Source organism: Larus michahellis, chromosome 18, assembly GCF_964199755.1.
Source record: "Larus michahellis chromosome 18, bLarMic1.1, whole genome shotgun sequence".
NCBI lineage: Eukaryota > Metazoa > Chordata > Aves > Charadriiformes > Laridae > Larus > Larus michahellis.
The window spans coordinates 1,776,087-1,792,467 of NC_133913.1; the positions used below are offsets into that span (position 1 = coordinate 1,776,087).

Sequence of the window (16,381 nt, forward strand, 5' to 3'; positions counted from 1 at the left end):
GGGCACACCCAAGGCCAACACCCCGGTGTTGCCGTCCTATTTATCGGGATAAAGGAATTAGACAGTAATACTTTGCAATGCTATACTGGGCTAAGGCATCCAGCTTTTCTCTTGGGCATATACACCACCGTCTGTGATCGCAGGAAGTACCAAACCCATTTAAAGCTCCCAAATCTGCAGCAATTTATCAATATGGTTATTTCACGGCTTATAGTATTCAAACAATCATACACCACAAAACAGAGCAGGCCAAGTGGAGGGCAGAACAACAGGAAGGTTTCCTTCTCTTTGCTAGCAAATATAAAACCATAGGATGAAATGGTTTTGCAAAGATAATGCAAACATTTGACTACTAGAAAACACTTGCACATATGCTTTAAACTCGAAGACCACCAGAAAGAGAAGGTGGATGCAAGCGATAAAGGTCTGGGGCAAGCAATTTTGTTCCAATGCTATATGCTATTTTATAAAATACTCATCAGATAAAGTGCGGTTGTCCAGGAGAAATTCCGAGAACAAACAAGACTCCACTGCCCCCAAAACCCCCAGACTTTCTCAGGAGAGCAGGTCCCTTCCGACCCCTACCGTTCTGTGATTCGGTGATTAGCGATCGTTTGGACACCTGCAGCACTTGAGTCATTTTCCCACAAGCCTGGGGGCTCGGGGGGGGCCATACATAAGCTTTCCCCGATTCTCAGCAGACCTGCCTGTGCTGGCAAAGACTTAGAAATGAGAAGACATTGCTGGCAGCGTGTTCTTTTCGTGTGACTTATAAACACCCTGTACTACCGTGCTACCGAAACTCTCATGTAAAAACCAAGAGAGCTGCATGATGAATCCATCTCCCCGGATAAGTACAAAGAATACATTTGAATAAACAGCGCAGATACTGGAAAAGCCAGGGGAAGAGGCGCTGAGAACAATGAGCAAACATTGTGTGCATCCCAGGTCAACCGCACTTTGTCCTAGAGCTGAACGAGGAAGGGCTTATCCCGGCTTTTGCTGCTGACACCAAGGTTTGTGCGCAGTTGGTATGTGCCGCACACCTCCAGACACGCGTGGATCTGTATATTGTTATATATGGGTAGCAAATCCTGGATTTTCAAATTTTAGGAGAGGACACAAGCAAGGCTGAGATGATACGATTCAACTATCACACGGCCAAGCTTTCTTCACTGGCAGGTATATAAGAAGCACTTTAAGTACATCAATGTTGGTGGAAGAAGAGAAAAGGACGCTGCCAATAGAGGATGAATGCAGATTATTCATCAAAACACAGATGCTCACAGGTATCACGTAGCTTAACGCTCAAACATTCAGCTGAGTCAGGATACAGCAGAATAAACGGCCACGCGCTCTCCTGTGTTCCTACACTGCCCAAGATACTCAGGTTCAAGGGGTTTGGTTCAAGATAGTTCTTGTCTGTCCCTTATGCATCTCATCGTGAGACAAAATGTCCAGTGACACGCTGAGATAGACGCAGTTCAGAGGTTTGGGAAAGAGAGAGTATGTGCTTTACCATAACTCTGTTTTGGGAACCCCCTCCCGGATTTCAGAAGCAGCCCCGTACTTGCTCTCAACTGCTTATAGACAAACCTTCCCCTGGAATTAAATGTCAGTTATTCATGCATGTATGCGAGCACCGAGGATTTATTCAACACAATGTCAATGTACAACAATACAAGGAAAGCCTGGGGAAATGATAGAAGCTAGGGAAAATTCTTACTTTCACCCTAGGTTCCCATCATAGGAGCAAAAAACCACCAAACTCCATGGGAACAGTGGCTAGGTCAGTAACTACGCAAGCTTTCTATATTTTCATTAAAACTGCTTTCTCCATGGAAATCCCAGGCTATTAATAACCATCTCATCCCTCTTTCAGAGCTATTAGGTCTTGCTCAAATTCTTTTCCGCTTCCTGCTCCTCCCTTCCCAGTCTACCCACACAGCAAAGGGATGTCAACGCAGCGAAACGCTCGTCCCTCTCCCCTCGGAGGTTCAGGTTGCTGAGCTTCGCCAGGAGCTCCCGTCTTGTCCAACTTGGAGACTTTGGCTCTGAAAAGCTCAAGAGCATTTTCCAGCATTGTCTGAACTGCACTTGCATTTGTTCAAGAGTATTAAGCCAGTGACTCAGCACAATCAGACGGCTAAAAAAAATAAAAATCACTCTTTCAGCAGCGTTTTGATCGTTTCAGAATTGGCTCCAACTACAACCCTCCGCATGAACTGGAGAGAACAGCAGGAGCACAGTTAAAATCTCGCTGACACAATGACCCAAGCTAAGTTTTCCAACACAACCCTGAGGACAGGCTTTTTCTTCTCCAAGGAGCTTTTGGGGAACACTTAAAACAACCCAAAAATCCCCAAACAAGCTGCCCACGTGGGTCAGCAGTGACCGAGCAGACACCACCTTCCACCAGGGGAACAGTACGGGGCAGAAACGCTGGGTCTATTTTCAGCAATCTGCACGGTATAAAATAAAGGTAATCTAGATGTTCACTTGTGATAATATGCATTCTTGCTATTACCCTGGGGCTCAATTAAAACTGGACTCGACAACAAGGAAACACACTGAGCTGACAGGTAATTTGGATTCAACTTTGCTTAGTCGGTTCCAGACCCTCCCTCAGTAATACAGGGACAATTCCTCCTGGAACTGTCCCAAAGCACAAAATCCTTAGGAAATACCTGCCGCTCTGGTCGGATTCAGTTTATCTGGTGAAAGAAAGCAGAGAAGAGTCAGTAGCAGCGGGCTGACCAGCACTACTTGAAAAATGGTTTTCCTGAGTCTCTTTAACAGATGAAAGGACACGTAGCTGGGGTGTTTCTTTTTCCATCCAACCCGCAGCATTTCTGCTTTGCTCGCAGCTCACTGCTGTACTCTTACGTCGGTCTTTTTACTCTTCAGGGTTGACAGTAAGAAACTAATCCACACCAATAACTTCAGCATCAAACAGTGATGACAGGGGAAGGCAGACTGAGTATTCCAAACAGGAATTAAAACAACTCTGGTATTCCAGCAGATTAAATTATTTCCCTGCAAAACAACTCACTACGTGTAGGACTTTGCCTGAACAGTCCAACACTGGATAATTTATCCAAAACACATTGTGGTTAGAGCATTTTTCAGGTTTCAACCTTTTAATCCACTCAGGGTTTTCTAGGACTCCTCACTTTCCCACTGCCGCTCTAATTAGATTAGGGTCAAGACTCTAATGAAATCCCTGGATGCTGCGGGCTTTGAGGTGAGCTAGAGCTTAGGCCTTTAGCCTTCTAAAATTATCAACACCAATTTATGTTAGCGACCCACCATTCAAGTTAAATTCTGCTCCACACTCATTTTACACCGATGGGCCGGCCAGGAGCAGAGAAACACCAACTTTGCTGCCAATTCATCGGTCCCCCGTGCGCTCCCATCGCTTCCATGTCCCAAGCCGAACTCAAGCTCCCGAGGAATAAATCAACACGGGGCTTGAAGGTCAGATGGCAAAGCCAGTGCCGGTGACTGGTTGTGCTGGAAACGGGCGAGCAGGCAGCAGGAGGTGGCATGGAGTAAAAAGCTGCTTACGCCACGAGAGAACTGAAAACTTGCTTGACCTGCCCATGAACCAATACGGAAAAGCCGAATTCCCGCAGCCCGGTCTGCTTCCCCCAGCCAAGCGTAAGCTGTTCAGCAGCCCCACGTCGCGCCAAGAGCAAACCTTCTGCAGGAAACCAGCAGAGACCACCAGTGCCACAGAAAAGCCAGGCTTGGGGCTGGGGTTTGGCTTGCGGACAAGAAGCGACTGGCAGGCAGCCCTCCAAGGCTGAATGCACCTTTTCAATGGGGCATCATTGGTGCCAGCACGGGGAAACAGGGACACGACGCCCTTTCTGGGGAACGGCCACGGCCAGAGCCAACGTGGACCACGGGTTCACCCTTCAGAGCCACCGAGCCAGGTGCTGCCCAAAGAGAAGCTGGCAGCAGCAAAAGGAACTCCACTTTTTGCTGATTTGGCTCATTTTTGACTTTGTAAAGGTATATTCAAGTATAAAGGTGTAAGCGCCTAGAACCTCAGCTAGCAGGAGACAAAGGTGAGGCAGGCACAAGGATTTTAGACCCATCAGCCGATCTCTCTCCCCACGTGCCGCAGGACAGCTTTGTTTATAGAGTCCTGCTCTCGGGGAAACGCAGGACAAACAGCATGGCCACCAGTCACACGGTAGGACAGAACACGACACGACAGCAGAAGCACGGACACGTGTGAAGGAGAGATTTCTGAGGACAGCCCTCCAGAGCACTTTACACCTCCACCCCATCCTCCCAGCGAGAAGTGTGACTGGAGTTGCACATTTCTGTATCTCGGGGTGTGACAAAGGCTGCTGTTCACCCCTTTCATACCCTCCTACTCTTTATTTTGCTCAAGTACAGCTTTCCACTTTGCAACCACATACATGAGACATCAATGCCATCTGCAGAATGAACAAACCAGAGAACAAGACATTACACAGCGGCACTGCTTAAACACATAAGTCTTTGTCTTGCAGACAGTGACACTCATTTACGGGAGATTCCTGCAGATAAACGCATCCAAGTTTCTCTTTCAAAGGCTGCACTGTCAATCTACGCTAATTAATCTTCACAGTATGCTAACAGTGAATTCCAACTCTCAGAACCGTTACTTATGAACTTTAACATCTATAAACTCCGTCTCCTGATTTTGCCTAGGTTCCACGCAATCCTGAGCGCTTGCTGTTTTACAGCAGGTGAGGATGACTAGTGATATCAAGGCACAGGAGACAAAACCATTTCCGCAGGGCAGAAGCGCGCGTGCTGCTAAGAACTCAGCCACACTGTGGCTTGTACTGATGAAATTCCCTCCCTGGCGCAGGACCTTCCCTCCTACTTACCACAAATCCTTTTCCAACTCTCCAGTAACGTTCCTCCACACACCAGCTACCTCCTACAGCCCAAGATGAGCTTTTGCTTCCACACAGGATCGTTCCACTTAGACCAATCTGCCAGAAATCTCACCCATGCTCTCATCAAGGTCCTGCTCCCTGGGAGCGCAGTGACCACACACCCCCTCCCCTGAAGCCCATGCAAAATCTCAATTAAATTCCACCCCCCCGACCTCTTCCTCCTTACCAGATTCCCCACGTTCCCTGTGCCACGCACACTCCTTGCCTCACACCAGTGCCCTTCACAGCCTGTCCCCAGCCTACCCACGTCTTATGTCATAGAATCATAGAATTGTTGAGGTTGGTAGGGACCTTTAAGATCATCGAGTCCAACCTTTAGCCTACCCTGACAAGAGCCACTTCTAAACCATGTCCCTCAGTGCCCCATCTACCCTTTTTTTAAACACCTCCAGGGATGGTGAATCCACCACCTCCCTGGGCAGCCTATTCCAATGTTTAATAACCCTTTCAGTGAAAAAATGTCTCCTAATATCTAATCTAAACCTCCCCTGACGTAACTTGAACCCGTTTCCCCTTGTCCTATCACTTGTCACCAGGGAGAAGAGGTCAGCCCCCGTCTCTCTACAACCTCCTTTCAGGTAGTTGTAGAGGGTGATAAGGTCTCCCCTCAGCCTCCTCTTTTCCAGGCTAAACAACCCCAGCTCCCTCGGTCGTTCTTCATAAGGTTTGTCCTCCAGGCCCCTCACCAGCTTTGTAGCCCTTCTCTGGACACGCTCCAACACCTCAATGTCCCTCTTGTAGCGAGGGGCCCAAAACTGAACGCAGTACTCGAGGTGGGGCCTCACCAGTGCCGAGTACAGGGGGATGATCACTTCCCTAGTCCGGCTCACCACACTATTCCTGATACAGGCCAGGATGCTGTTGGCCTTCTTGGCCACCTGGGCACACTGCTGGCTCATATTCAGCCGGCTGTCAACCAACACTCCCAAGTCCTTTTCTGTCGAGCTGCTTTCAAGCCACTCTGCCCCAATCCTGTAGCGCTGCATGGGGTTGTTGTGTCCCAAGTGCAGGACCCGGCATTTGGCCTTGTTGAACCTCATACCATTGGTCTCATGTCACCTCACCACAAGGGCAAACCCTGGTTTTGTTGCATCTGCAACACCAGCACCTACTTGCTCCCATCAGTAAAAGAATCCCCTCTCAGGAAACCCAGCAAGACACTCTTCTCACTCTTCAAATTCCCCTTTTGCTGCAACACCTCCATACCAACGGTTCAGGGCATGCGCTGGGGGAAGACAACTGCTGTCACCTGTGAAAAACTGCATCGGTTTATCTGAGCAAGGGAATCCTGTTGTGTTTGCGACTTCATCCCGCTCCTCCCACAGGTTGCTCGGCTCTCCCAGCTACACGATGCTGATTTTCACACAGCAATCCCCGTACAGCATGGACAATCACTTCCCTGTAGACCAGGCTCAAAAATCAAACACCCACATCAGCAGCAAGGAGGGCTTTAGAAGCCGTACATCTTGCTCTTGGATGAAGAATACTGGAATAGAAGAGACCAAATCAGATTGGAGATGCCATCGCAGAGAACAGAGGAGGCAGTGCAGTCAGAAGAAAAGTCAGACTTCTTTTTATTTGGTTTATTTCACAAGTGAGTTAGCAGCAGTTTCCTGCGTCAGAGCTCTTCTCCCCAGACTTTTTCTTGCCATTAAGTGTTGACAGTACCACACAGTTTCTTGCAGCGTAAGAATTTTGTTTGTGTTAATAATTTAAGCTGCCACCTGCAATTGCCTTCACCGTTTTCAGTCTAGCATCTAGGCTTAAAGCGCTGATGAACATGACTTTACTTCAAGATGACAAACTGTGACGACTGAGGTACAATCGCACACACGTCACGCTACTCCTGTGCCGGGGAAGGCAAACTTCAGAAGGTACATACGTGTGCGCATGCAGAAGGGCAGCACAGGGAGAGGGCAGAGCCCTCTACCCAGATCCACAAAGCCTGATCCGCTTGACCTTTTCCAACAGGAGCATCCTGCCCGGTTCCTCTCTTATTGACGAGGAACAGGACAAAGTCTGCTCCAGCATAACTAGACCAGAGGAACTAACTTTTTTTAAATGGAACACTTTAGAGACAGGCAGAATCCTATTCTACTCATTAGCCCATACTTACCATTTATTTTCATTAAGGACTTACTCAGTCCTTAGTTCTTCCATCTACAAAACAGGCAACCAGGAAATTAATTTAACATTTTAAAAACCAAAACCCAATAATATTTCACATAAACTGCTGCTGCTGCAGACCTTTGATCTGCCTCTGTTTGTCTATGGCTTTCCAAATGACCCAATCCAAGCTCCTGATTTATGAGCAAAGCAGCAAAATCAGCTGCTGGCTGCAAATAACAATACGCCCCCCCATCTCCCAAACGGAAAGGCGGCTTACCGAAGCAGCAGCTCTTTTGGAAGTTTTTTGTTGATCGCAGCTTCATCATTGTTTGAGAACATCTGTAAACAAAAACAAATTTAAACATTTTAGCCATATATTTTCATGAAGTAAACAAAGCCTACTTTACTCTAGGGAAGAAGCCGCTGGTTAACGAGGCCATTTCAAGAGAGACATCTGGCCCGATAAATTATCAAAAGATAAACTTTGTGCTCAAGCTTTCAAACTCCTGGATTAGACCACAGTTGGATGGGATAGCACATCCAATACAGTTTAAAAAGTGGTCCAAGAATGCTCTGTGGGATTGGTAGATTAAATATAAGACGGGATTTTTAATTTATCTATTAAATGATAATGAGGAGGTGCTTGTGGGCTGGCAGTGACTATAGGAAGGTATCACCCGCAGCGTTACTACAGGGTTCCATCTGTGCCACGGTTCCGTGTGGGTACAGCAAAGCACAGGCACTTTAAAACCGTACAGTGCAACTCCGCATCAAACAAGCACGCGGCAAACGGGCTGGAGGGAAGGGCTACGACGAGAGCGATGGAGCAGCCCCGACCTCCAACAACGGGAGGCTGAAGATGCAGGAGCAGCCGGACCGGTTTTCATAACAGAAAAGGCCGCAGAGTGCTGGCAAACAGGAGCCTACGAGAAAGTATTACAGCGCCCGTACGGTCCTCGCAGCCAGCTGGACGGGAGCAGCCTCAGGGGCTCTGGGGAAAGAGGCAAGCAGTATTTTTTTAAAAATCACAAAGCACGGTTTAAAGGGAGACGTGATCTTTGGTGCTGCATCAGGAGGAGAGATGATTCTAGGAAAATACCACGTTCTTCCATGGCAAGGAAGCCAGCGCTGGTGGTTGTATCCCGTGCAAAGCATTGGCACAACAGCCAACAATTTACAAATCTGAAACGGACTTATGGACCAGCTAAAATAACCCCACTAGCTGCAAGAGTGAGAGAAGCTTCTCTTTTCTACAGAGTGCTAAGAAAAACAGACAGCAAAGCCTCACGTGCTTCTTGAGGAATATCTACATGTATTTAAGAGACTTGGTATTGTCTTGCCATGGTGAAAAAACAAACAAACAACCAACCTCCACACACTTATGCCTGTGGGAGGAATGATTAGCGCGATCTGCTGAGCGGTGATGCCTCATTCCATTTAGAGGCATGCTTTCAACATTTCCAAAAGCAAAGCAGGGAACAACAAGAATGAGCTTTAATTTCATTAATAAAGTTTCTCTTTAACCTCTGGAACAACCAAGAGCTCCGAGCCACATATCTGGTAAAAACTGCTGCTGAAATTACAGTCTGAAAAAGCCGATTCTAATCAGTTGATTAAGTGGTCTGAATCAATTTAGTTGTATGTATGCAAAGCAAATAAACCCAGCATCAGCTAGGTCGCTTAAGTGGCAGAGGATCAGATTAAGAGTTAAAAAAGGAAAGTAAGATCTTCGTGGCTTATGAAGCTGTACTGGGCCTCACCGGCAGACAACAGCTTCTCCAGCCAGCAGATATTCCATACGCAAGCACCAGCCCAACCCTATCACCTCGCAAAGAAACCACCACTGCTTAATGGGAAAAGCTGCCGCGCTGCCGCTAAATTGTATTTTAACACGCACCGATCAGTGCTGACAAACTGATAACACAATAATGCCACCATCACGAGCGAACACCAAACCCAATGCTTTTAGAGTCAGCCAAACTTAAAAGCTTGGTTTCTAAATCACAGGTTGCTTTTTAATTATCTCCAGATACCAAAGCATGATGCTGAAGTGGGACACGAACTCTCCAGCATTCTTTCCCAAAATGTCACACAGAAGAAAAGTGTTGTTTTCCCCCCACAGATGCTTTTATCACTTCCCACCAGAAGATATCACAAGTTAACAAGTCCTAAATGGTCCACTAGACAGGCGACTACTCAGCCCCTTTTGCAGATAATTAAAATTGCCATTTTAATGGCAAACTGGGGAAGTTTTGCCATTTCCCCAGCTAACACAAATTCTGTGAAGTCTGGTCCCTCAAGACTAGGGCAGAAGAGCATCTCCTTGAATCAAGGACCACGCTCAGACCCGGCCACTGATGCCATCCGGCGCCTGGCAGATAACCGGAGTGTTAACGGGACAGGATAGACACTGGCCAGGGTGTGAAAGCAGCTAACGCGTGTGCGCATCCTGGGACTGGATCTTCTAATTAGACGGCTTAGCTGATCAGCTGGGAAATTAAGGAAATTCTGGAGAAAGCTCTAATGAAGGAGAAATGCAGAGGAATTATTCATGGGAAAATAAGACTATGATTCCCCCCGCCTCCAGTTACACGAACAATAGCAAAGAGGCAGATCCATCCTCCTTCCCATTATTGTCCAGGCCAGAATTTTACATCTGACCCAGCACCCTCCACCCCCTCACAAAAACGGGTACGAGAAATTAAAGGAGCAAATCAGATAGCAGTAGGAGACTTCCGAAAAGGAACCAAACTAGAAGAGACCAGGCAAGGGGCAGGAAGTATTAAAATAGAGATTCCAGAAGCAGCCAGCCAGCCTTTTCTGTCTCATCTGTATTGGCAACAAAGCTTTGTCTGAACGCAGGCACTAGTCACTGCCTGTTGTTAACTGTGATCGTACATCAGGGACACCCAAACAGCTTTGTGCAAAACACAGAGTTTTTTCTTGACTTCTGCCCATTACATTGCTCAGTAGAAAAAGCTTACCTTGATTCCAGTGCAAATCAAAGCCTTAAACTGGTTTTCTGAAGACGCAACCCTTTGACCAGTACTACACTAAAGGAACCTTTGTTTTTTGTCTTACTAAAAAAGTCCTTGGACTGAAACGTGACAGTGCCGCGGCAGGATATGCTGTGTGGGAGATCCTCGGCTCTGGAATTCCCCCTCCCCTGGAAGGCTGGGAAGTGCCAGGCTGCATCACCAGACCTCACGATTGTATCAAGCCTTCAACGTGGTGCTCGGATGACAGAAGCTGGGTGAAAACAGGCTGGAACTGGGATATCTTGCTAAGTCATGGCAGAGTATACAGCTACTTAAATACACCAGTGGACGCTTTGACTTTCTGGCAAGTCCATGCAAGAATAAAACTAGTCTGAAAAAGCGTTAGAGGGTATTCTAGACTTCCAGGTTTTTGAAATTACTTCTAGGGATAAAAACTAAGTGTTCTAAGTTTGCTTTTCCTAACATCTCTCCCAATATCCTTTAATACGAGGTGTTATGCAGTAGAATAAGTTATTCTTGACACGATACAGAATAACATATCTTTCTCATACGTAAATTTTGCAGTCTATATAAGACACAGAATCTTCCACAAAGCACCAAGTTTGCTGCTGTGCGAAGCCACATCCCTTGTACAGAAGAAAGGGAAGTGGGGAAAGAACGAAACCCCTCTCGCCCATCCACCCATCCGAGACGCAGGCAGACCGGCAGCGTGCTCCTCTTCTGAAACAGCCTTTTCCAGCTACAACAGAAGGGATAAATCTGGAACAAACACCACGGAAGCAGATAATAGACTTTAAAACTTGCATTAAATTAGTATAGGTTGCTATAATCTGCTACAAGGCAAAGGAAAACATGTCCTGCCGGAACAGCAGAGCCGGACAGAGTTTATTATCTGCATTTCCTTGCCATTTTACTCTAAATCTCTTACTGGTCTTCAGAGCAGCATCTCCAGAGAGTGGAAGTGCTGGCTTCGCTGCTCCGGACAGCTGGAGCTACGCGGGACCACAGCACACCCAGGGTTTGGTCATCGCTCAGTTCAGATGATTTGATTTTCCTGCAAATATTGGATTGCCCAGGAAATGGGCAGAACCTGCAGAGTTTTCCAGGGCATGCGTCTGGTAGCAGTTTTACACAGAAAGACGGTTTACAAACTCTGAGATATTTTGCATACACACACTTCAACAGCACTGCACGTGGAAATACCACCCTGTTCCAACGGGGGCTCAAATGGGAGAACAAACAGGATCCATCTAATCGTTACCTCCAGGAGCTCCAGTGGTCGGTTCAGCGCCAACTTCACAAGCCCAAAGAAGTGACAAAACTGGGAGGACTTAATCCATAAATCAATCCTTTGTCTTGCAAACATTAATGAAAATGTTAACACACCATTTGCTACTCAATAAAAGGCTCCCAATTTACATCAGTCCATTGCATTCAGCATTTGAGAGCTGCACCCAGAGAGGCTGGTTTTGGCATGGTTTTTTTTTTTTTTTTTTTTTTTTTTTTTACAAGTAGGTGGCCAGGGGAGCTAGCAGCGAGGATGAGGATGATCCAGCCTTCAGTCATCCCCAGGAACTCGCCAAACGCCCCTGAATTCAAGTCCTTTTTCCTGCGCTCTCCCACACCAGCTGAAAGCCCGGAGATTATAACCCAGCAGACAAAAACCTGGTACTTCCCAGGATGTATTTATGGGCACAGCCAGGCTTCTCTCCACAGCACTGTCACCCAGAAGCACCCAAATCAACCAAGTTTATGAAAACAAATGGACAAAAGCGAACAAAAGAATACAGTTCTCGCAGCCTTACACTGAAGTCACTTAAGACGTAATTGTCCATTTGTTTTAATAATTCTTCCCTCACCTTTCTGCATATTAGAAGTTTTGCAAAGTGGCTCAACCCATCTGGTTGCCCAGTCGGCAAGTGCTGTGTGCGGGGCTAATAGAGATATTTATCTGCCAACAGTGTAGGAGGCAGAGCTGCTCCTCAAGCATTGGTCACCTCAGCCACTCCTTACTGGGCAGAGCAACCCAAACTGGGTCGCCTGCGTGACATCAACACGGGATCCGGATGACAGCACTTCGCAGCCGAGTGCACAACGGGTGACAGCGGATAATTACGAGTGTCCCTGCACAGAAACACCTACATACGCACCATGCTCATCAAACATGCAAAGGGAGACAGGAACAACAGTTGATGCAAGCTCCCTACGTGAAGCAACTCTTCGCAGGCATGCATTATTGGAGTTAAAATATAGAGTATTGTGTCATTATTGCAGCCATTCATTTAGCTTTTGAGTAGTCTTACGTCGTTACGGATCAGGCTTCAAAAGCCATCCAAGACTTGTCTTGGTGCTCTCCTCCAGGTCTGGCGCCACATTATCACCCTGCCCAGCGGGAAGTGATGCGGTCAGTACTTAGCATGTAAATGAGGTGTCCACACGCTGGACCGATTCAGCCGCTGCGTTCACGGAGAGACTGTGCAACTTCTCCCCAGTACATGACACAAACGTACGTCACCAGCAAACGCTGCTGCAGAAGGTGGGACAGCCAACACCTGCAGCTCCTCTCAGGGAATCCACACCCAATACACATTTTGTTATATTTTAGAAGCTTCCATCTGACCAGACAATTGCTTTATCAATATGGGGCTCTTAATATCAGGTTGATCGACTTATTCCACAGCAGCAAGTAAAGGCTTCTCCAGCGAGAAGAGCGTTTATTCAAGACTTCCTGCAAAATTTAAATCTTTGCTTCCAGAACAGTTACGCTCCCCATACCCCGTGGCTCCACAGAAAGTCTACAAACACACGTTGGCACGTCGTCGTCTTTCCTGGCTTAGAGAAGCGGAGAAACCCCCCAGGAGCTGCCAGGGACCCCGGCTCCGGGCAGCCGAGCTCGGCTGCGGTCTGGGCTGGCACGGACTGGGGGGGACACACAACGCTTTCCTGTAAATGTCACATCTGGTAATGGGTTCAATTTTATTGTTGGGGAAAGGCTGGAGGGGTGTTTCCTAGGAGGAACAAAAGGTTTGTTTTTCACTTTTTTTGTGTTTGGAAAAATACACTTGAGAAGTTTCTAAATGAGTTATTTCAACATTTGCAGTTTACTGGAAGTAATTAGGAATATTAACGTACAGAATACAAAGCACATTTATTTCACTTTACCCTAAATGCTCAAGACTACTCCCTGTAAGCAATTCTGAAGTTACTGGCTGCATTTTTAAGAGAACAACAGTTTACTCATCTGACACACCAAAAAGACTTTCCACTGGAACAGCAGCAGGGACCTTTTTCAATAAAGCGCCGTTTGGACATGAAGACATACCAGAGCGCCTTGCCTATACAACAGCAGACGCCAAAAAACACCATCAATTCTTCCCAACTTTTTGTTCCGCAGAGTTTTGCCCACTAAAGACACAAGGAGCAGAAAAAGGACAGAGCTGATCTGCAGCGTAACGCGGGTGGTCTAGAATTCAGGCTCCTCTCTAAGATACACAAACACTCAACATGCTCCAGGCAGCTCCAAGGCTGGAGCTTCAGAACCCGGACTGACCCACACATGGTGCCACGTCCCGGTACCACCAAACCCCTACTTTGTTAACAAACATGGAGGAATTTACTGGTATAGAGTTTCAAGGTTGATCACAAGGAGTCATTCGCTTTCAATCTGACTGTTTGCAGAGCTTGTTTCTGCTAAAAATGTGCATCGTTATGGGCATGAGGAGGACAGAAGCGCCACCCCTCCCCGTGTTCCTTTACCCGCACACAAACACGTTCGCACACAGAGGCGGCGGTATGCAAGACCCGTATCATCTTGAAACATAAATAGTCGTATGTTCAGTTGGACCAGGAACAGGCTACCATCAACATTAACGGGAAATCAAGTAATTGTCCGTGTTTGTGCTGAAGGCAGGCTGCACGCCGGCGAGCCAGCAGAGAGATACAGCTGCTGCACACATCAGCTCGGGTGGGAGTATTTACTGGAGCGCTGACAAACACAGCTGGTTTTCAATCCAGCCCGCATCTGGCACCAGCACCGGGAGGGGGATGGTTGGTCTTAAAAAATATATAAAAATCACATGAGGCTTTACTTCAGAAGCATCAGCACCGAAGCCAACAATTGAGCACACAGTGTTAGCCTAGATGCGGACTTTGAACTCAAACACTTTCCTTCCAAAGCGGAAAATTCAAAGCTCAAAGGACAAAAAGGGACGAAGCTTATCTGGAGCTTTATGGAATGAGTGGCTCCAAGGCTAGCAAAGGCACCCAAACCAGTCCTTACACCGACACCCACCGATATCCACCTTAACCTTCACTCCAGCGAAAAATAACCCGGGGTATCTGGCACACCCAGCTCCTTGTGAACCCAGACTGAAAATCCTCAACAGCCCAAGAAGCACTAACAAAACCCGCTGCCATGGCCAAGGACACCATCAGGATGGCACAGAGAGAGGGAGAGGAAGAAGATGGACATCCATTTTCCGTACAAAACCAACCAACCAAGAGACATCTGTACAGGTGGGCAGCAGGAAGCGAAAACTATAAACATTTCTGAAAGTAAGCACAAAACACAACCAATGAAGTGTTTCATGTCTCTATATAAAGCAAACCTCACGCAAAATAAATAATACAGAATTCAAAAGCATACCCTCTCAAAAATCTATGAAATATTAGTAAATATCATCATTTAAAAATACTGCAACTTCTTCACTTGCCTAACAGAAATGGCGTTTCTGTTACAGCAGCTTCACAAGCACAAAAGGAGAAGGTAACCGCGTGCTGAGGACAAAGTTTTAGCTGGTGTTCAGACCTAGAGCTCACTGTCCTCGGCCCACAAGCAAACGCTGGCCAGACCCTCCACGACTGCTCATAACCACAGGAAATTAAGCAATTAAAAGCAAGACAGAAAACAGACTGCAATTATTAAGAATAAATAATACACTCTGGAAACTGTTTTTAAGCCAGGAAAGGTGGGGAATCAAGAGTTGCCATCATAAATTAAGGATTACATATGTAGCTGGCGTATTTTGTCCGTTTACATCCCCACCCAATCTGTATCATCGCGGCGCTTTGGAGATTAACCTTCAGAGCTATAAAAGAGTCTTCGGCTATTCTGAGGTGAAAGAAATGAAACATCTGCGCAACTTCATTCAAAGAGTTTAAACCCTGACGAGCCCGAGATGCCCTGGGAGGGGGCGTTCAGCTCCGCAGCTGCTGGCTCACACCCAAAAAGCCAGCATTACTGGTAGTATTTATTTATACCACTTTTATCTGCTATGGTCCCTATGGAGAAGAGGAACAAGCCCAATACGGAGTCATTGAAAGACGACACGACACACACCAAACCTAGCTCATAACACACAACTCCAATCTGGTAAAAAAAAAAAGCTGAGCATAAAACACAAAACACACAAAAAAAGCGGAATTCATTCTGTATTTCCTTTGGAACAGCTCAGTGAAGCTTTGAAGTGACTTCTTACAAGCAGTGTCAGTATGTACTAACACTTCGCCTCTAGTTCTGTTCATTCTGGAAAACAATTCTACTACTGCTACAGGGCTCCAATAACTGAAACGTAAATGATACGCAGTGATTTAAATGATACGCAGCGAGTACTGGTTGAGAAGTGCTCCTTCCCCAGTACAAGACACAAGGGGAGCCGGAGTTTAAGCAGGCTGAGCTGCCTCACTGGAGGCAAAGAAAAAATTACACTGCAGAGATAAGTCACACAGAAGTGACAGTGAAATACATGGCTCTTCAGAACACACGATACAAAGCATAAAGTTGTTTACATCCCCGAGCTGTTCAGACTGGGTGAATTTTCCTTCGAGCCTTTAGTTACACAAGGACTTTTTTTTTTTTTTTAAAAAACAAAAAACAACCAACACACATCCAGTTTAATCTGTGTTAAATCTCCAAGGAAAATGGCTGGCTGTCAAATAAAGCTGCGGCTGTGACAAGCTCCGGTGTCTGCAGTCGCGTCGCTCCGGCGTTCTCCTGCAGCATTTGTGTCGGTGGGACTGGGGATGGCGACGCATCCGTGCCACCCTCCTGCCACGCACCGTGTCACCCTCGCCCCGCCGGGCTCACAACCAGGGCTCCAATCAAACAGAATCATGACTAAGCAGCACAAAACCGAGAGGAAATAGACCCTGGCCGAAAAGGCTTATTATAGGCTTAATACTCCTAAAAATAACTCAATAGGCAATTTACTCCACATCCACTGTCAGCTCACTTCTTCCTCATCTGCTTGTCATTGCTTTGGAAAAGCTTAAATTTCTGCTGGCGATAAAAAGCTGGGGTATGATGAGCTGCCT

General features: G+C 46.8%; 1 protein-coding gene across 1 annotated transcript in view; it reads right to left on the reverse strand.

Moving 5' to 3' along the window:
* Positions 1–16,381, reverse strand: part of FBXL20 (F-box and leucine rich repeat protein 20) — a 42,602-nt gene that overhangs the window by 18,545 nt on the left and 7,676 nt on the right. Inside the window, exon 2 of the mRNA XM_074561523.1 lies at positions 7,348–7,409. Within this exon, the coding sequence (XP_074417624.1) occupies positions 7,348–7,409 (62 nt within the window). The remainder of the gene's footprint in view (positions 1–7,347; positions 7,410–16,381) is intronic.